The 20,529-nt window shown below is 44.6% G+C and overlaps 10 protein-coding genes across 10 annotated transcripts; 7 read left to right on the top strand and 3 right to left on the bottom strand.

The window, feature by feature from the left end:
• Positions 1 to 439: 439 nt before the first annotated feature.
• Positions 440 to 1,867, top strand: M431DRAFT_505895 (glycoside hydrolase family 18 protein). Its single transcript, XM_024918712.1, has one exon. It carries the CDS (start codon positions 510 to 512, stop codon positions 1,536 to 1,538), a length of 1,029 nt encoding a protein of 342 aa, XP_024778061.1. The 5' UTR covers positions 440 to 509; the 3' UTR covers positions 1,539 to 1,867.
• An 866-nt stretch (positions 1,868 to 2,733) lies between these two features.
• M431DRAFT_78608 (hypothetical protein) lies at positions 2,734 to 4,093 on the top strand (the record flags this gene model as incomplete). Its single annotated transcript, XM_024922719.1, has 4 exons — positions 2,734 to 2,837; positions 3,041 to 3,643; positions 3,701 to 3,797; positions 3,851 to 4,093. 4 exons carry the CDS (start codon positions 2,734 to 2,736, stop codon positions 4,091 to 4,093), a joined length of 1,047 nt encoding a protein of 348 aa, XP_024778060.1.
• Positions 4,094 to 5,352: 1,259 nt separating this feature from the next.
• M431DRAFT_110796 (hypothetical protein) lies at positions 5,353 to 6,753 on the top strand. The gene is made up of 3 exons (XM_024911769.1): positions 5,353 to 5,716; positions 5,806 to 6,190; positions 6,246 to 6,753. The coding sequence occupies exons 1-3, from the start codon at positions 5,667 to 5,669 to the stop codon at positions 6,570 to 6,572; spliced, it is 762 nt and encodes a 253-aa protein (XP_024778059.1). The 5' UTR covers positions 5,353 to 5,666; the 3' UTR covers positions 6,573 to 6,753.
• A 905-nt stretch (positions 6,754 to 7,658) lies between these two features.
• M431DRAFT_505892 (hypothetical protein) lies at positions 7,659 to 8,629 on the top strand. Its single transcript, XM_024918711.1, has one exon. The coding sequence runs from the start codon at positions 7,723 to 7,725 to the stop codon at positions 8,479 to 8,481; it is 759 nt and encodes a 252-aa protein (XP_024778058.1). The 5' UTR covers positions 7,659 to 7,722; the 3' UTR covers positions 8,482 to 8,629.
• Positions 8,630 to 9,547: 918 nt separating this feature from the next.
• Positions 9,548 to 10,414, top strand: M431DRAFT_479863 (hypothetical protein; the record flags this gene model as incomplete). The annotated part of the gene is made up of 1 exon (XM_024915813.1): positions 9,548 to 10,414. One exon carries the CDS (start codon positions 9,548 to 9,550, stop codon positions 10,412 to 10,414), a length of 867 nt encoding a protein of 288 aa, XP_024778057.1.
• Positions 10,415 to 10,653: 239 nt separating this feature from the next.
• On the bottom strand, positions 10,654 to 11,323 carry M431DRAFT_363292 (hypothetical protein). Its single transcript, XM_024914582.1, has one exon. The coding sequence runs from the start codon at positions 11,170 to 11,172 to the stop codon at positions 10,858 to 10,860; it is 315 nt and encodes a 104-aa protein (XP_024778056.1). The 5' UTR covers positions 11,173 to 11,323; the 3' UTR covers positions 10,654 to 10,857.
• Positions 11,324 to 12,152: 829 nt separating this feature from the next.
• Positions 12,153 to 14,175, top strand: M431DRAFT_505888 (hypothetical protein). Its single transcript, XM_024918710.1, has 5 exons — positions 12,153 to 12,317; positions 12,390 to 12,752; positions 12,853 to 12,931; positions 13,014 to 13,185; positions 13,241 to 14,175. Exons 1-5 carry the CDS (start codon positions 12,262 to 12,264, stop codon positions 13,912 to 13,914), a joined length of 1,344 nt encoding a protein of 447 aa, XP_024778055.1. The 5' UTR covers positions 12,153 to 12,261; the 3' UTR covers positions 13,915 to 14,175.
• On the bottom strand, positions 14,037 to 15,600 carry M431DRAFT_549088 (hypothetical protein). The gene is made up of 2 exons (XM_024921278.1): positions 15,510 to 15,600; positions 14,037 to 15,460 (listed from the first exon to the last, which is right to left on the bottom strand). The coding sequence occupies exons 1-2, from the start codon at positions 15,592 to 15,594 to the stop codon at positions 14,160 to 14,162; spliced, it is 1,386 nt and encodes a 461-aa protein (XP_024778054.1). The 5' UTR covers positions 15,595 to 15,600; the 3' UTR covers positions 14,037 to 14,159.
• A 747-nt stretch (positions 15,601 to 16,347) lies between these two features.
• Positions 16,348 to 18,148, top strand: M431DRAFT_110783 (hypothetical protein; the record flags this gene model as incomplete). The annotated part of the gene is made up of 3 exons (XM_024911767.1): positions 16,348 to 16,480; positions 16,539 to 17,372; positions 17,439 to 18,148. 3 exons carry the CDS (start codon positions 16,348 to 16,350, stop codon positions 18,146 to 18,148), a joined length of 1,677 nt encoding a protein of 558 aa, XP_024778053.1.
• Positions 18,149 to 18,414: 266 nt separating this feature from the next.
• Positions 18,415 to 19,765, bottom strand: M431DRAFT_505887 (hypothetical protein). The gene has a single exon (XM_024918709.1). The coding sequence runs from the start codon at positions 19,718 to 19,720 to the stop codon at positions 18,488 to 18,490; it is 1,233 nt and encodes a 410-aa protein (XP_024778052.1). The 5' UTR covers positions 19,721 to 19,765; the 3' UTR covers positions 18,415 to 18,487.
• Between the last annotated feature and the right edge of the window lie 764 nt (positions 19,766 to 20,529).

The raw sequence follows: 20,529 nt of genomic DNA, 5'->3' as shown, positions 1-20,529 counted from the left end.
CAAATACCTCATAAGCTAAAACGCGGGGAATGCGCTTTTCCCGAAAAATGAGTACACTGAATAGAGGCAGCAGCCAGTATCACGCGGCATGCAATGGTATCATGGGCGTTGGCTACAAGGCTGCACCTGGCTGATAAGACACTTCACCAACGTAGGGCCGGGTCATTAGTTGCTGTCCTATGCTCAATACCGTTCAAATTTTGTGGGCCTTGGGATAATGTAGTTCATATTGTGGTATCTGATGGTTTGAACATCCTTTAATCCACATGAATCTGCTGTAACTCAAAGGAAGGCTAAAGTTAGTGGGAGTAATACTACCTTCTAAATTTGTGCATCCAGGGATGGCAAAACCTAAAGGGAAAAAGATATCAGGAGCTTACTTTCTATAAAAGCACCTCAAGGGCCCCTTCATCCATTCTGTAGCTAAATCCAAGAATCACTTTATTCTTACAGCTCGGTTGAGTAACTCTTTTGATCACTTATCGTCAACTCAATCGAGTATTTTAACCATGACACGCCTCCTGGACGCAAGCTTTCTGCTTTTGCCTGTCATTGCATCGACATTATTCGGCACTGCATCCGCACAAAGCACATGTGCAACTAAGGGAAAGCCGGCTGGCAAGGTTCTTCAAGGATACTGGGAGAATTGGGATGGATCAGCTAATGGTGTTCACCCCGGATTTGGATGGACGCCTATCGAAAACCCTGTGATCGCACAAAATGGCTACAACGTGATTAATGCCGCTTTCCCAGTCATCCTCTCAGATGGTACGGCACTGTGGGAAGATGGCATGGATGCTACTGTTAAAGTTGCGACACCAGCCGAAATGTGCCAGGCCAAAGCAGCTGGTGCCACTATCCTCATGTCCATTGGAGGTGCTACTGCTGGCATCGACCTCAGCTCTAGTACTGTCGCCGATAAGTTCATCTCGACTATCGTCCCAATCTTGAAGCAGTACAACTTCGACGGTATTGACATCGACATTGAGACGGGGTTGGTTGGAAGCGGCAGCATCGGCACCCTGTCCACGTCACAGGCCAACTTGATCCGCATCATTGATGGTGTCCTTGCACAGATGCCTTCCAACTTCGGCTTGACTATGGCACCAGAGACGGCGTATGTGACAGGTGGCAGTGTTGTGTACGGATCCATCTGGGGTTCTTATCTCCCAATTATCAAGAAGTACGTCGACAACGGCCGGTTGTGGTGGCTCAACATGCAATACTACAACGGTGACATGTATGGTTGCTCCGGCGATTCATATGCGGCCGGCACTGTTCAAGGTTTCACCGCACAAACTGACTGCTTAAACAATGGCATCACTATCCAAGGCACCACAATCAAGGTTCCCTACAACATGCAAGTTCCTGGATTACCTGCGCAATCTGGCGCTGGTGGTGGCTACATGACCCCAAGCTTGGTAGGCCAGGCATGGGATCACTATAACGGCGCTCTTAAGGGTTTGATGACGTGGTCAATCAACTGGGATGGATCCAAGAACTGGACATTCGCCGATAATCTGCTTACAAGGATTTAAGCTGAGGCTGCGAGAAGAGAGCAGGAGTTTATACGATTTTTCTTTACCACTTGGCGTTCAGCATTACCTTAGGTTTGTGGTATCTATTTTGGCCGAATACACCAAAGGATATATACGCTTCACCATTGAACTTTTACGATAAAGGGGGGACAACTGGTCAAGTGGAGGGTATTTCACTGCAGTTATATGGAATGTATATAAGAAAGTTGACTGCTTGGTCTCTGTAAATAAAAACAATTGATAAACCTAGCATGGTGGGCTCTAATCGTGAAAAAGTGAATACATGATCGTCGTACGATCCAAATAGGAGAGGAGGTCTGACAGAATTAATCGAGATTCAACTACATTACAGCTCGTCACAATTTATAAGCATGCTCGCTATTGTCCAAAACAAGAAATTAACTATTGCTATGTGGCCTACCTCTGATCCAAATCAGGGACTTGCTTTTATCTTGAGGAATAGTTTAGTTTGTCGTGGCTCGATATGAATGCATGTCTATCTCTAGTCCGTCATGCTACCCATGCGTTACGTTAGCTTGGTGTGTTGGGATTGTCTACCTATTATCGAACCAAATCTGCCTGCGTCGTCTTTTCTTTTCCAAATAGCTTCGCAATCTGGTCCAAAATGCTCACAGCCGGGTATTATCATATATGATGGAAATGCAGAACGAGTAACTCGTATAGTAATAGCCTGCAAACTCTACGCCACAGCTACCCGGTGGAGCCACCCGCTGTTGCATACTTAGTATGTAAATAATCTCCATTAAGGTACGATATGCGTGGAGTTTGGCTACGCTTAGTGGGTGGCTTTCGGTGCGGACTTACATTGCGGACATAGCCCGAATTGTCTGAACAATTCGATACATCCCTCTACTCCATGTTTCCATGATGCGTTGGGTACTGCCAATGACCTCTAGATCCGCAGCTCCCGGGTGGCTTCTGCACTAAAGAAAATGTTGGCACCTTTGTAACGGGAGTTATGACCGACGCACGATCATTGATCCAACCTAGTTCCTCTTTAAGGGCCTAGGCAAGCTTTAGTCATTGCTGCCCTAGAGAGAAAAGCGATTGCTGCCGATAATATTTGTCCATATGTCGGTCATTTCTACCGACGAGCCCGCGCCGAACTACCGCAGAGGTCTCGTAATTTCCTCACATCTATCAGTTACCACTACAATCAGTCAGCATGAACCCGATGAGTGGTGTGAACATCACTCATTCGCCATATGCTTGCATCGCTTGCCGGAATTCGAAGAGGCGCTGCGACAAAACTTACCCCAGATGTACACTTTGCACGCAGTATGTGAACTCTACTGAATACCTGTATTCTCACCGAGGGAACAACGCTAACGATGCCGGCGTTCATTCAGGAGGCAGATCCTGTGTGATTACCCTTATCGCCGTAAAGAACGAACGCGCCAGATGGCAAATCCTGAGGGAGATGAATCGATGCCTATTGGATCCAATACGCCTTTGTTTCATACGCCAACCGAGAGATTAAGGCCAGGGCGCTATGGCATCTCGGATCCCAATATCTCGGATATTCTTGCATCACGCTTTTTGGACCCCGACTTTTTCTATCATCTACAATTAGAAACTCCCAAAGTGGATATAGCGATCCCAAAAATGGTTGCTGACTATGTTGGTACCATAGTCGACATTCAGAACCTCTCCAATACCTATTTCGATTCCATTCACACGTGGATGCCAATTTTGTCAAAGAAACAATTCTCTTCAAATCTGCCTAACTATCTCACCCATAGAAAGTCCGAGCTCTGCCTGCTTGTCATATGCATGAAACTAAGCTCTTCTCTTACCACCACGGCAAAAACAGTGCTATATCGAACAGCAAAACAATTTTATTTTGAAATGGAGTCGTCGGGAATACTATCGGTTACAGTTTTGCAAGCCGGTGTACTTATTGCGATTTACGAACTAGGACATGCCATATATCCGGCTGCTTTTTTATCTGTAGGACAATGTGCTAGGTATGCGGCGGCACTCGAGATCGAAAAAAGTATCACTTCGCAAATATTGGACAAGCTCCCATGGAATGAAGTAGAAGAACAACGCCGAGTGTGGTGGTCTATTATAATCTTAGACCGGTAAGGAACCTTTGAAAGAGACACAATGTGGCTATTTGTGCTAAAACAAAGGACAAGATACCTCAATCTCTGCAATCCTGGTCGACATCTCATCACTCCAGATCCATCACCAGATAGCTATCTTCCCGCCGATGACCAAGAGTGGGACACAGGAGTACGTTTTTAATACAGAAAATGCAAATATAGTACTAATCATAAATCTTCCAGTCATCACGACCAGAAAACTCCTTGACAATCGGCTCATCGTCGGGCTCATATATGGGTCGTTTCGCTCGGTTTGCGCAAACCGCTCATTTATTAAGTCAAGCGTTATATACTGTCGCAAAGGAACCTGATACTGAAACCACTCAATTACGGCGCACTCTTATGGCACTCGTCAACCTCTCATTTATGGAGGGCACAATGAGACAGTGGGCATTTTGCAGTCAGATGGCGGTGTGTTTCAGGTAAGAAATACGTTTTTGACGGTTTAATTTTCGCCATGTCTAATCTCTTCTAGCGGCATACTTCTACTGGACTATCCTGGCGTATTGCTAGACGGAAAAAATCCCATTATGGAGCCTCTGTCGGTAGAAGCTGAATCTTCTCTCAACGCCGCAATAGAGTGGATATCAAACTTCCTGACAGAAATGGGTGGACAAAAATGCGAACGAGTATCTCCTTTCTTATTACATTTTCTTTATAAAGCAACTTGCGTTTATGCAAAGCTGCAACGCTCGACATCGCAAAAATCCATCAACGAGAGAATATCCATATTGAAGAATACCTTGCGTCTTCTTAACCATCGATGGCTAGCAGCTGGTAAGCCGGTCGTTTCATCAATGTTTATGCAAAAGTTAACCTTTGTTTCCAAGGTGCATATATGTCACTTCTTGAAAAGCAGGAGATAATGCTTTTGGTACAAAACAGCTAAATGCATCTTGTCTTTCAATCAAGGCACAGGGTATTGTTATGATACGCAAATATTCTGTCTCTCATGGTGCTGTTATAACTAAATCTAGTTACGTTCATCGCTCAAGGCTGGTTTACTCTTGTAAAGTAGAATATATATCGGTGCCTCATAGTCAGCACCATTTCTAAATTAATTGCGCTTAGAGTTGTAATGAGCGTCCATGGATAGTAGCTTGAGCATAATGCATCTAAATCTTAGGTCATTTACCCATTTTCAGTACTTCTTTTAGGACCTGTAGTATGATGCCTCCAAAAATACCGACATGAGGGACAAATGTTAGAATTGCATTTAAATTCGGGTAAATGGAAGCCCACAAGAAACTACTTTCTACCATATGCGTAATATCGCATTCGGGCTTGTCGAGATTGCGCTAAATTGCGGCGGTTCGGTGCGGACTTGGGCAGCGTGTTCATGTACGATCCAACAAGGCCGAATGTGCGGCAGGGTAGAAGCCTAGGCAATCACTATGCCTGATCAGGGCGAAGGTGGTGCTGGGGATCTTGGCAGTAAACATTGATAAAACTAAATGAATGCAGACTAACTAGACTACTTGACAGGAATGAAAAGAGATGATATGCGTAGCTACTTTTTGAGCCTTTATACGTAAGAAGCGGGGTATTTTCATCATTTCCTGCTCCAGCTTTTGCGCCATCAGCCAGCGGGTGAATGCTCAGAACGACCTGGGATCATGTAACCTTAATTTGAGCCCTTGTTAACCACCCTGTCTCGGCTTGACAAATACTAGGGCTATGAAGCAGTCAGCCAATCTGATGTAGCCTGCTACAGTAAAGGGTACTACACCAAGGGGAGGCGGGGTTATCATAAGCTCTTCTCCATTAAAACACCCTATGCAACTGTGTCTATCGGAATTGATCGGAGCTTCTGCTGTCAAGACATTTTATGGGATTCTCTTTATGATTCAGGAGAGAAATTTTACAAAAACGGTTTGTTACGTAACAGAGGAGCCCCAACGAGTATATATTCTTCATATCTTTTCATCCGCTCTCCAATACCACTCAGTACCTTATCTTCCAATCCCCCGCATGTCAAGTTGGAAACTCATCTATCGTCATGGCATCAAACCAACCAAAGAGCTGCTGTACAACTGGTACTCTCCACGAGTATGTATTCTTTCGATTCATCAACCTCCAAAATGACCCTCTAGCTATGCATTCAAATTGATACGAGCTTCGCTAACGTGCATTTCTAGAGGTACACCAACGGGAAAGCTTATCAAACTCGAAGGGGGGTTCGATGCCTATCTCTCAACTGCGCCGGACGAGAATCCGAACAAAGGCATAGGCATTTTATTTGCTCCGGAGGCAATGGGTATATATCCGAATAGCCAGCTCCTGGCGGACAGTTTTGCTGCCAAAGGATACACTACGCTTATCCCAGACGTATTCAATGGAGATGCAGTACCATTGAACAAGTTTCCGACCATTGACCTAATGAGTTGGCTTACCAAGGGCTCCAATGGCAATAATCCTCATACTACCGAGCACGTTGACCCTATTCTTGTTGCTGGAATCAAAGCATTAAGGCAGTTGGGAATACATCGAATTGGAGGTGTTGGATACTGCTTTGGTGCTAAGGTAAAGCTGAGTCGATATGTGTATTTGGGTGTACTTAATTAATTCGTCAAACTAGTATGTATTACGACATTTCAAGAGCGGTATTGATGTCGCTTTTATTGCTCACCCAAGCTTCGTCGAGGAAAACGAGTTGGCTGCTTTATCGGGACCTTTGTCCATTGCAGCAGCTGAAACTGATTCTATATTTACTACCGCGATGAGACACAAATCGGAAGAAATCCTCATCAAAACAAGACAGCCCTTCCAGATAAACCTCTTTTCTGGAGTTGAGCATGGCTTCGGAATTCGAGGTGATCCAGCTGTGAAGGTACAGAAATTTGCCAAGGAACAAGCATTTTCCCAAGCAATTGCCTGGTTCAATGAATATTTGTTGAAAGAATAAATGTGCACAAAGAAGGAACGAATGGTCGTTAACAATGTAAGGCGGTGGAGACCACCTGGATCTGGTCTCAAGGACACAGGGGTATCATTTCACAGAAAGTCGATATGTTGCTGCAAGTTTGCGTAAATTGGAAGTTTTCCTGGCGCCCTAAGTGAACAATGAGACAATAAAATGTGATATCAATCTATAGTATTTTTCATTGTGTTTACTTAGCCGATCCTTGTGACGGAGTGGATGCCCCTGGTATCAAGAAAGCCGTCATGGCGGCCATGATGATATTCGGCGTCGACGGATCGTCTGACAGGTCCCAAGTCCGCAGTATCATCGTAAAATCATCAAGCGTCCTTGTCTCCGAAAGGAACTGCGCATTAAGTTTATGATAGACTCATAATCTTCTTTTTTAATAGGGGTAGGCGTGTAACCGCCCATTAATTGGCACACCTTTTTTTTCCCCGATTCTCACAGTAATTGAACACTCTTCAGTCGTAAAATAACGATCAAATAACTGATTTAATAGAAGAATCATCTGGTATATAATGACATCGAACATAATGGTCCGTTCATACTACTCATCTATACTTCACCGATGCAACTGTATTTGGGTGCTAGCCCCTGGTTCCGCTCCCATCCACCCCCTCTTTTGGAGACACAAAGGATTTCATTTGCATACGTCATGTCTAAAATATTCTTAGACCTAATACTTAGTAATTTCACGGTATGACAAAAAATTGATCATTGGATCATACGTAAATAAGAAAATGTGCACAACATCTCAACAGTATTATTTTGCAATAACTCTATCGAGTAAGTAGATACATTACACCCAATCTTCAGTTTGACCTCTTGCTCAAAAATTCCATCTTAGAGTAGTGCCCCTGAAAGGTATTTGTGTGATAGAAGCCCTGTGGTCGTCGTTCAAGGGGCATCGCGTGGGATTGAATCCTTTTAGGCAGCCAGCCAGGTTCGCGATATTCGTGTCCCACAGCTGCCCCTCATTTGTGAGAAAAATAAAGCCAATGTCCCCACCTAATAAAGGTATAAAAGGTCCAATCCCCTGATACATCTTTTGTTACCCCTTTTCATAACGTTCCTTATTGGCAAATGCCAGATTGACTCCACAAACACAGAGATTCGAATGACAACAAACATCATGGGGAAAGACAGCGAAAAGAAGATCTACGTAGTCACCGGTGGAAATAGGGGGCTTGGTCTTGGACTTATTAAGGCACTTCTTATTCGCGACAATACGACTGTTATCGCAACCGTTCGCAACGAACATGGCATTTCAACCATTACCGATGAGACTAAACTGGTTAATAAGGGGTTAGGCAGTACCCTCCTGATCACAACGTTGGACTTCTCAACGACTCTCTCCCTTGCCAAAGTTAGAGATGCCTTCAAATTCGATATAGATCATATCGACGTTCTCATTAATAATGCTGGAGGGGCCCCGCCTATGGTACCAGCGGCCGAGACAACGGCAGAAGATTTACGTACTGCCTTTGAAGTCAATACGATTGCTCCTCTGATGGTATTCCAGGCACTATGGCCACTGCTTCAGAATTCACCTTCGCCGAAGCTTGTGATGATTACATCTTCAGTTGGTAGTATTGGGGAGATGGAACCTGTACCCGGTGGCGCCTATGGCCCCAGTAAGGCAGCTCAGAATTGGCTCACCAAAGCCTTGCATTTGGAAAATAAAGACAAGGGCCTCATTACAATTGCGCTGCATCCAGGTTGGGTACAAACGCGTGCGGGTCAATTTGTTGCTGATCAATGGGGGTTTGCATCTGGTCCTCCAGATACGATTGAGGCCAGTGTAGATGGGATGCTTAAGATTATTGATGAGGCATCAGAGGAGACGTCGGGAAGGTTTATCACTCAGAAGGGTCAAATTTTGCAGTGGTAGATGCCTCTTGCATGATTCTGGTTGGTTTCAATAGCTTAGAATGGGCTATCATGACCAATAAGTGAATATGAGTAATATCGCAGCGATTTTACCTGTAGATACGATCCATTTAGTGCCCTGAATCCATTCGCGGATTATATCTCTTTAGAAGCACTCGTAATGTAAAACTTAATCAGACAATGTCGTGCAAAGTTCATTGAAGCTATTAATTGGTGGCATTAACCGCTACTTTCTGTGGGATACCCTTCTATAAAGATATTTATTGTCATAGAGTCGGCAATACTATCAGCGTATTCTGTGGAGCACAAGTTAATGAAGGAATAAGCAGCGGATAGATATGAGTTATTGTTTAAATTAGTGAGAAAAGAAAATGCTTTAATCCATTGGCTGAGATAATGGGCTACTTTTTGATAACGAGGCAGACGTGTTCACGGGGTGATCTGTTCTAGAGTTGCAATGAGGGGATGAGGGGGTGATAGCGCGTAGAAGCAAAAGTATACATTTCGGCAAACGCGATCAACTACTGAGTAGGTTACTTAACTAAACAAAGCTATTTGCTATATACGACAAATCGTTCATTCTCACAACTTTAGGCGCTTTCGGATTTAAGTATTAGAAATTCAAGAGTGTGGCGTAGTTCTTTGTTCAAGTTGCGCATGATCCGACTAATGGGACAAGTTGCATCCGATTATTAGCTAAAGTCAGAATTTACTGATTACTCAACAGCACCCTCACCATCACGTCGATTTGGATAAGGTCTTGTCGGTGATAGGAATTATGTAACATGATCCGATATGATGTTTTCAACTAGCATTGCGTAGAGAGAGATCAATTGATGGCACGAATTTTTACATAGAGTACAAATTAGAAATACACAGAACAGTGATACGGGCCAACAGTGGCAATCGGCGTTCTTTTAGATAAGACGACTTGACTGTCCGCGAAATATATAAAGAGATGCGATGTATAACAGCATAATCTAGATCTTTTTCTGAAATCAACACGCACATACATATATATCAGTATCTTAAACAACTTTCGGTTCTTTTATAGAACCTCTGTTGCAATGGCATCACCAATTGTCTCCACTTTCCATTTTGAATCCTACCCAAGACTGTCACCTTCAAAGCTACATGAAGAATTAAGGGGGAAGTCAATTCTCGTGACCGGCGGTGGTTACGGAATTGGTTCTTCAATTGCTCGTAGCTTTGCTGAGGCTGGCGTCGCATCGATTATTTTGGCGGGGCGTACTGAGTCCAGCCTGAAGTCGACAGTTAACGACTTGGCACAATTCTTCCCATCGCTAAAGGCCAGCTACCGCCTTGTCGATATCTCGTCCACAGCATCTGTCAAGAAATTGTTTGAATCTCTAACAGAATCACCCGATACACTCGTCAACAATGCCGGGTTCATGTCTGAGCCTCAGAATTTTCTTACTGCCGACATAGACGAGTGGTGGAAAGGCTTTGAGGTCAACGTCCTTGGTACAACTATTGTTACGCAGGCTTATCTACAGCACCGATTGGCAAGCAAACCCAAGTCACCAGGTGTGGTTGTTGCTCTCAATACGTTTGCTTCATTTGCTGTCCGAGCGCCGCATCTGTGGGCATATAGTGGTAGCAAGATTGCGTTGGCCCGCATCTTTGAGTTGGCTGTTGTTGATATCCCATCATCTGTTGCGCGCTTTATAAGCATTAACCCAGGTGCTGTTAAAACGGCAATGTTTCATAAGTCCGGACTTGAGGGATCTTCGGATATGCCAACGACTGATGCTAAGCTCTCTGCTGAGTTTATTGTCTGGGCTACTTCAGAAGAGGCTGCATTTTTATCTGGACGGCTGGCATGGGCTAATTGGGATGTTGACGAGTTGGTTGCCAAGAAAGAAGAGATTGTGAACAAGGATCTGCTCATATCAGGCCTCACAGGGGCCTAATTACCTACGCTTTCTATTCACGGTCATTTGAGACAACCCGCGGTTGTATCCTTTGATTGCTAATATGTATTTTATGCCAAGTATTGCAATCTATTAGCAAGTCGGTAGCCGATTAATTAGATAGATGAATTACGATTCAAGTTCTGTATAATAGCCTCGGCCGCCTGATTAATGGCACTATTAAACGAAAACAGCGCGTCCTATGACAACTCTTGGTAAGGTATTTAGTATGTAGCGAATTCCACTGTGATAACTATCATAGAGCCTATTGCATTTGACTTGTATGGTTCCATGTTGACAGCTTCTATATTTCTGTACCTACCCTATTCAAGGCAGCGACTTGCCTCCCATTCGTATGGGAGGCAAAGTGTACACCATTCCACTACGGTGATTCTATAATTTCATTCAAATGCAAGTAATTATTTCTATAACCCATGTTTATCTCAGCCGTCATTGCCTTGAGTGGTTGCATTGACGAGCGGAATCTTCCCGTATCCAACCTGTTTCGTGGTGCTCTTCATCCCCCCACTCCGCCTCCTCCCTACCATACGAGTCCTTCTGATAGGTAGTATTCTATCCCATATCGTCCTTTCTTCTTCTGCAAACTCAAATTCAGACTTCTCTGAGTCAATAATATCTTCAATGACATAGGATTTATCGTTTTTTTTGTCGGTGAAATGCGAGAGTGTGTTCGGCATTTGAGACTTCCAAGCAACCATTTTCGCACCCCACCTGCCGCTAGAGCATGCGCAAAGCATTGAACTGGTGGCTAGGCTTTGCTATGGCCTGCAAAAAGCTGTGGGCATATAATACTTCTGTGAACATACCTATGATTGCATGGGGATGAAGGACAACTTTATCGATCCCACCATCGATTTTAACGTCATGGGTACCGTTGGGACTCCCAGAGACCTCTACTTGTTGGATGATGCCGCTGATGACGTGTGTGGACTACATAGAGGCTCCAAAGAGCACCATTTTGAAAGGAAACCCGATACGAAGACTACGCCTCCTTCTCCTCTCATTCTCTATAGCGTCTATCAAGGTGCACCATAGTCAATGGCCTCTCTCATTACTATCATATCATCATCATCCAAAGGCTCCAGTTCCAATCTGTTTTCTGCGAAGATCTTTTGTTTAAAAACCGGAAAATCGGGTGACAATTCGGGACTCGCGGCAATGTCTATCTTAGCGGTGCGCTAAATCTTCTCAGGTAGATCGATGGCGGCCCAAAGCTGATTCAATTTTCAGCGATGTATTAAGTGGCCTCATTGAAAAGTTGCATCGACCGATTCGTATTTGTCAATTTGGCATCTGTATCCCAGTTTGTAGGTCTTAACCGACACTCGACCGCATAAAAGATGTGCCATACCTAGTAGGCAACGGCAACTACTAGCTAAATGGCGTTAAGAACCTGGAAGGCATCGCGGTTTAGAGGAGGCGCGCTATGGGCAGAAGAGGGAAGGGGAAAGTCGACCGATTCACATGCGAACAGCCATGTATCCATTATTTCTCCTGATGCATGATGGCGTGGAAGCGGGAAATCGGCACTATAGTGGCTGATCAGCTCCATGGTCCCAGGATGCGGCACTTTATATAGAAAATAAATCTTGGAGGATCTGAGATTCAATTGGGTATCGCTCACATCACGATTGCATCATAGCATTTATAAGACCCACTACCGTGTAGAAAGTATGAAGCTATACTTTTGACTTGCAACGTATATAATGCTGTAGAGCTCGAATGCTCGACTAGATATAGATGCATTAGTTGAAAAGGCACCTGCTGAAAAACAAATATTTTTTTAAGTGGTGTTCCTCTACTCTGACCAACTCTCTTCATTCACAATGGTTTGGCAACACGGCGATCACCATGACATCCCGCAGCAATGGCGCATCCACAAGTATGAATATTCTTCCTCCCGTATTTTCACCTGTCAAAGTATCAAAATCTCACGTCTTTTCACATGATCCAGGCCTGGCGCATGGCTCCCAGCTGACCATCGTGTCCATCGCGAATATCTTCGTCGTGTGACGGAGCATGTCGACAAGCACCCCGATGAAAAACTGACACCAGCGCTGCAGGAGTTCAAAGAGTTAATCGAAGGAAACTCACGAATATACATGTACTTTGTCCAAATGTTTGATGAAATCCCAAAGAAACAGCCATACTGGCGCGATCCCACAGGAACTAAACAGATCCGCGACTACAAACACATGCTTCAGGTGCTCAACCACATTGTCTCAAGAGCTCCAGAATGGACAGATGCCGCCGAAAGTGCTGGTGTTGTGGGAGTGCCATTTTGCGCAATCCTTGATTACCCCATGGGAACACCAAGGTGCGTCGGTTTTGCAGACTCATGGATACATCCATACTTCAATGGCTGCTTGTAGCCCTTGACATTGGGTGGCGAAAGCGCTAACTTGGCCTTGTCTCAGTGGATATGCCGCGTTCCTCGACCCAGACGTGAACAAAGCGATCAAGAAAGTTCTAAACGAGTGGGGGAAGTTCTTAGAGGTAGGTAATTTTGAGCTTTCTATAGTCTCAATTCAACCGTTTAAAACTCCAAGCACCAATCGTCGGCTAACATGCATCGCAGACTCCAAAATCGGCCGAGGTGTTGGGAGAGCACAAGCTGGGCTGGTTCGGCGAAACGGGGCGAAACGACGTCATGCAAGTTGCTAACGCTCCGTTGAAGTCGTCTATGAAATTTGAAGAAATGTTTGTGTGCGAACCATCGGCGAAATATCACGGCTACAAGTCATGGGATGGTAAGCTTCTCAAAGTCGATTTCCTTTAAACGACAAATTTATTGACTGCTCTTAGACTTCTTCACTCGCAAGGTTCACGATGAGGCAAGGCCCGTCGCATCTCCAGACGACGACAATGTCATTGCCAATGCATGCGAATCTAAGGTGTTCAACATTCAGCATGGTGCTCAACTGCGAGACAAATTTTTCGCAAAAGGCCAGCCTTACTCAGTACTTGATATGCTGGCTCACGATCCACTCGCTCAACATTTCGCCGGCGCAACAGTCTACCAGGCGTTCCTCTCGGCGTTGTCCTATCACCGTTGGCATTCCCCAGTTTCAGGAACCATCAAACGCGCTTTCGTCCAGGATGGCACGTACTTCAGCGAGCCTCTCTTTGAAGGCGTAGGTGATCCGACTGTTCATGAAATCAATACTGGCGGCATTTCGGTCGGTCAAGGCTACCTGTCTGCGATGGCAACTCGAGGCATCATCTTCATTGAGGCAGATAATCCAGCAATCGGTTTGATGGCTTTTATTGCTATTGGCATGGATGAAGTCAGCTCGGTGGACATCACCGTCAAAGAGGGCCAACATGTGAAGAAAGGTGAACAAACAGGCATGTTTCATTTTGGTGGATCAACACATTGTCTCCTATTCCGAAAGGGAGTCAAGTTGTCAGAGTTCCCCGAAATCGGGAGGCAAGAAAATGTCCCCGTTCGTGGTAAACTTGCTGTTGTCAAGCCATAGAGATCGCATAATCGGCATGCGCATTGACACTCCCTTTATAACGGGCGGGTCGCATTCCAGTTACAGGCAAAATGGGGTTTCACCAATGGCACAAATATTCGACGTCGCTAATTAGACATAATTTTAAAATGTATTAACTACAGAACTGAAATGCTTTTGGCTAGGCTTGGACGCTATATAAGAAATATAAGAACCTCTTGCCACACAACCTTTTTGATGGCTGTCTTATGCTTTTCACACTCTCTCTAGAAAATAAAAACCTGGTCGCTCATCTTCGGGTTTGCACCTGGAGTCTCGTAGCCCAACTCTCCAAGAAATTTCTTGGCTGCGCCGACCATACCAGGTGGACCGCAAACCATGATTTTGACATCATTTCCCGGAAGCGGTAGTCTTTGTGCTGCCATATCCTTCGTTATGTAGCCAACTCCAGAGTTCCAAGTTGTTGATGGATGCTCAATGACGTAGAAGACATTGAACAGCTTAGGATATAGGCGGGAAAACTTATCCAGCTCGTCTTTGAGTAAAATGTCGTTCTCTGTGTGATTTGCGTATATCAGACTTATTTCTGTCGCATCACGGTCGTTCTCACAGATCGCTCGAATGAGCTGGAACATCGGAGTTATGCCTGTACCACCAGCTATCATTCCGATCTTTTTACAAAGTCCGTTGGTGTAGCGCATTGCTCCTTTAGGACCTCTGAAATGAACCGCATCTCCAATTTGGAGGTTGGCAAGACAGCCACCAGTCAACTTGCCGTCTGGATAGATCTTGACGAGTAATTCCAGAACACCATAATCTAAGTTATTGGATACTGGAGTGTAAGACCTTGTCACCTTTTCTCCATCAATGTTCATCGTAATAGCGACGTGTTGACCAGTTGGTAGGCCTAACATTGCTTCTGGCTGAGGTAGGGAAAACACCAAGCGGTATACATTTGGTGCAATAAGTATCTTCTTTGCCAACGGTAGGGGAGATAACACTGAATCCAACCAACCCCTTTGAAGTAAGGGATCCCGTGTCACCGGTTTAGGTACTTTCAGGTGATTTGGGTACGTTCTAAAGTTCGTTTCACCCATGATAATGCCAAAAGACTTCCGTATTGCAAATGCTGTACAGCCCATTAAGAGTAATGAGCTACCCAGTAACCCCTTGGAGTAAATTGAGTTACTTGGTTGTGTAGAAGCAATCGGTATCGACAAAATCGAGAGGGCATGAGTCAAGGCTGAAATACCATGTTCTCCCTTAAGAATCTTGTACGTCGATGCCGCAATACCCAGCGAAAGAAATCCCAAGGTTATTCCTGCTAGGCCATGAGATTGTTTCGTAGAATCAAGCTTCTCGAGTGGAGGTTGCAAAAGAATTGGATTCTTTGACTTTTTATTAACGTGACCTTTCAATTTCCCAATTCGGAAAGGGGTCATGAGGTCGAAGGCATCATCTGAGTGGCCAGCATTGTCGAATGGATCACTTGCATCAGTGCCGGCTGCTTCCAAGAGAACTTCGATTCCTCCTGGATGATCCATGACATATTTAGTTACGTCGTACACTGTAAAAAGTTAATGTCAATCGTCCAGGTTGATAGTAAGCCGACGAACCTTCCCCATGGATAGTCATCCATATGTCATCAGGCTTGGTGTGCTGAGCAACTTCGTCCGCCGTGTATTCCGTTTCTGGAGTCATATTGGCTGGATTTCATATGTCTGAACTTGTCGTTTCGATTGAATCGTCCAAAAGGTTTGGGATGCTTGTGCGAATTATATATAAACTATTTGGCTGGTATTCTGATCCGCAAAAGGGCGTATTGCGGGAATACTAGCATCGGTAGTTGTCGGCAATCCCAAAATAGTCCAATCCGAGACGGAGATTGTTGTTTCTTCCTAGACGCTGATCGCTCACTTAAAAACGCCGAAGCCCCACAAACGCATACGGCATCTGTCACTCCGGAAGCAACCTTTGCGGAGTGATCTTCGACCGACACAACTCACCCGGGCGCCAACTGCGGGAAGGAGGGTGGGTTTCCGAGGAATGCAGGGTATAGGTTGGTAAATGTTAATATGTCAAAGACTACTTATGCCCTCTATTATGCATACGAAAAGGGGACATTAGCCGAGGATTGGGCGGGTTTCGCTCTGCAACTGCTACGGATGCATAACAGGATCGAATAATAATGTTACATTGCATCTTGATTTTCTACGGTCCACGGAGCATGGAGAATATCCGAACAATATTTACTTTGCCCCTTTCTATGGAAATTCCATGGAGACATACCATGGAAAGTGACCCAAGCCGGATAATCAAGAAAGTGGTAGTATTTGCGACTATTATTTTGTGAGCAAATGATCTATTAACATCTATAACTATAAAGCGCGTTGGACGTCTCCAAGATATTTTGAATTGTATCAACATATCAGCGTCGCAAAATAACCTTTCATCATGATTTCTTCGTCTTTCCATCTTTTGGGGGAGCAACCATCCACCTCCCGCCAAATCACGTTCCCTTCGGACTTCAGTTTTGCGGATTTGCAAGAGTTGGTTGCATCTCACTTTGCTATTGTAGACTCTAACGGTTAGTGTATTATTCACAAACATTTCATGTTAACATTGGTGTTTACGTTTTCTTCTAGATGTTGGCTTCATTCATCAAAATATCGAGTTGACATCGGTAAACGAGGTACGCGCAGCAACCGACCCCGTTGCGATATCAATCAGTGGCAAATCTGTACGAGATATACCGGGGCCAGGTGGTTTGCCATTCGTTGGAAGCTTTTTCGAAGTATATCCCGACCATCTTGGAAACCATCAACGGCTATTTAATAAATACGGATCACTATTCGTCACGACCAACATGGGAAGTCGCATCCACCATACTAATGATCCTCGTTTGGCCAATCTCTTCTTCACTGAGAGCCCTTTCTTTTCGAAAAAGATAATCCCCAACCATCCCATACATCCATTAGGTATGCCAGAAGCTGGATTGTTTTTTGGCGATACAGATTCGGAGGCATGGCGGATTACGCATAAATTTTTACCGCCAGCTTTGGGCCCCAAGGCAGTTCGACATTATGCACCAGCAATGCAAAAAACAGCGGAAGAGTCATTCAATGTATTCGACAAATTGGATCAGGATGGGGAAGCATGGAACGTATTTCCATACATGATGAAGATCGGTTCTCAAGCAGTTGGCAGACTTGTTTTTGGCATGGATTTCAATCACTTCGCATCTGTTGATGCTCCTTTGCACGAGTTTGTGCTCAAGCTTGCGCATAATGTCGAACTAAGCAAGCGAGTGTCGTCTTTCGGTAGCTGGTATGCAAACATGCCATTCGGAGACCCCAAAAAACTTCGAGACAATATGCACGAAATCCAGAGAATGATATTTGAAACATCCAAGAATGCATCCACGGGAATTGAAGATTTAAACCTTCAAGATGCCGCTCTACAGTCTCAAAATTTAGTCGGTAAGTACGAACTCATTCTTTCTATCTTTAGCAAGCTTAAAGCTGACTAGTAATTAATCATGGCAGACTACTGTCTCAGGGCAAGAGATTTGAAGGGCAATCGATTGACCTGGGATCAATTCGTACCAGCTCTGGTTGTGCTTACCGGCGCCGGGTTTGTAACCTCCGCCGCGTTGCTCTCGTGGATGATATACGCCCTTGTGACCAACGAAGGGGTGCAAGAGAGATTGCTCCAAGAATTGATTGACCACGACTGGGATGACAACATCCAAGTGACCGGAGATCTGGTAAACGAACTCAAGTTTCTGAATAACTTTATCAAGGAAACTCAGCGGACACACAATCCTTCGTTCCAGCCCGCCAGAACAGCCTTAGTGGACATGATTTTACCTGGGGGGTACAGGTTGGCAAAGGACTCTATTGTTGTTGCCGATTTGCACCACATTCACAAGAACCCACACATCTGGGATAACGCTGAAAAGTTTGATCCTGACCGGTGGGACACCGAGAAAGTTAAAAATCGACCTGCTGGATCCTACCAACCCTTTGCCTCGGGCCCTCGGAGCTGCATTGGATTCAATTTTGCCCTCCAAGAGGTTAAAATCGTGCTATCTAAGCTGTTGTACCGATACAGATTTAGTCTGGCCGAAACGGGAACCGTCGAGTATAATCCTTATTATTTACTGATTAAGCCTAGTAACTTATATGTACGAGCCGAAAGGAGGTTCAAGTGGCCACAGAAGACTTGTGCTAGGACTGATCCATTGACAGATTGAGATTGAGGTACTTCGCCTTACAATGATGGATGCTAGTCTTTTTATATACTGTTTCCTTACATATTACAATATCTTTCAACCAGATTGTTCGATTAAACACATATTAATTGAGTTCATGAATAGTGATAGTGGCATCATTAAACCTATTTCTCTGACACCAGTTGGGACATAATTTGTTGATCCTTATTACTCTTTCTCTCCCAGAGACTCCACGGAGAAACGCTTGACATGAAAGGGAAATAGTTCAAAATGGAATGACAGGATATGCACAATGAAGGTTGTATAATATTTAGATCCCAAATTAAACAATGCTATTCTGAGCTTTCATACTTCATAATTTTAAGATTGACGCTGAAGCCAATCTCTCCAGCCATCATCTTTAGTAATAAACCTCACTCTTGATTCTAGCCATTCTGTATTCCCCCAGAATCCCCAAGACGCCTGGAATCGACACCAGTCGACAAGGGCGGTCTCCCAATGTCGAAGAAATTCGTCCCAATCATATATAGGTATTTTCTCATGTGGTCGGTTTTCCATTAAAATGGTCCAATAGTGCTTCAGCAACTTCTTTTCCCGTTCATTCATATCCAAGTCGTCTGGGATGGGATCATCGTTGATAAGCATACTCATTGGGACAGAGCAAGTGAACAACTTGGCCAAATCACAAACGCCCAATCCTAGACCCGCATACTGGAAGTCAAAGAATACCACATCATCTCCAGCTTCTGTTGAATAAAGATTTTCTGACTTCACATCCCCATGAATGTATGTTTCAAAAGGCCTACCACGCGGCTTGAGAAAGTCGGCGGCTTTTTCGGCAACGGATAGAGATCCATCAATTGAGGTACAAAATATATCAGACCACTCTGAGAACTTGTCTTGCTCAAGCGATCGATATTCCTGTCGTCGAGTGGCTAGATATGTATATCCTCCATTCAACCAAAGGGCTTTTCCACCTGATGCGGGGTCATTTCGACGTCTTGAGGCTTCCTCAAGAGGCGGTAAAAGAAACTCATCCAAATTTTCAGGCAAATAAGACCATGAGCTGCCATGGAACTTGGCCAACCATGCTAGAGCTGCATAGACCTGATTGCTTGAAAGCACTGCCCTTTTTTCGCCGGCAAGGGGAAACTCAAGCCTTAAATCGTTCATGAGAGTAACCATCAAATGATCAATTCCATGCTCAATGGCTTTTTTCTTCATACTTCTTGTCGAAGCAAAGCACTGTGCTACTGCTATGGTATCCGTGAGGCGAGGAGCAACTTCATCGTAAAAGTACTGCTCAACCTCGTAGCTGAACATCTTACGAAGATGCCCTTCATCTCCAGCTGTGGATGGAGGGCGAACTATCTTCAAAACGAGATGGATTAATCTGCCTTGGTCATTTCCCTGGTCTTTGGAGAAGCGCTGCCACCGTGTGATCGCGCCTTGAGCAGTTGGTCGAGCAGAAACGGCGCAGATGTGGCCGTATCCTGCCCAGAGGCCTTGAAGAGTGGTGCACGAAATTAGCTCAAGGTCGAGCCAAGAGAGCAATATGGCTGCAACTTGACTTGGCTCAATCTGGGCAGCCATTGTGGCAGTGGTCCAAATATGCAAGCAAGATATGGGCACGCACCGATGAGTTCTTCCGACAAATGTTGCTATACCGCCAAGGGAAAAAAAATAAAATAACCTGGAAATAATAATACGTGGTCTAACGGATCAGATTACGTAATGACCTGCAGCACACACTTGGTGCTCAAAAATGCATGGGGAGCTCTCCACCGCGGGTTACTCAGACAAAATAATGCATAGGACTTAAATCAGCGGGAAGCAGTTAGTATGATCACATTGTGCTCGTAGAGATTTGACAGCTCTAGATACCAGGCTGGATAATATTTTCATTTACTCCATGGAGCAGCTCAATAGGCTGTAAGAACTGCAAAGGGCCTCCCCCGGGAGGAGATAGGCAAGCTTGCTTGCAATTATTCCAGAGAGTCAGAGTCAATTGTGTTAGATCAGTAGCTAATATCTCATTGTTGACTAGTCTGACGGGTCCTGTCTGCATCTTATCTAGATCCGATCGGTTATAGCCGATCGAACCCATCCATAGAGATGACAACTTTACATGGGCAGCAGCTGCACGAAGAGTACTAAAAGTCAATATTTAGAAAATAAATAAGGCAGTAAACATAAAATCAGAGAGACTACAGTTTACTCAGCGACCTTGTTGAGAATGATCGACGACATCAACTAATTCCAACTCCAGACAAACAGGTTAAAACAACCAATGTCGTGTTATTGCACGCTACTTTCACTCATGTTTAATATAGACTTTATTCGATAGGCTAAGTAATACTTCTAAGTTGTTCATTTATAACCTGATACGTCGAAACCGTACT

This window comes from Trichoderma harzianum (assembly GCF_003025095.1).
Source record: "Trichoderma harzianum CBS 226.95 unplaced genomic scaffold M431scaffold_3, whole genome shotgun sequence".
Lineage (NCBI taxonomy): Eukaryota > Fungi > Ascomycota > Sordariomycetes > Hypocreales > Hypocreaceae > Trichoderma > Trichoderma harzianum.
This window is presented reverse-complemented; position numbering and strand designations above follow the sequence as displayed.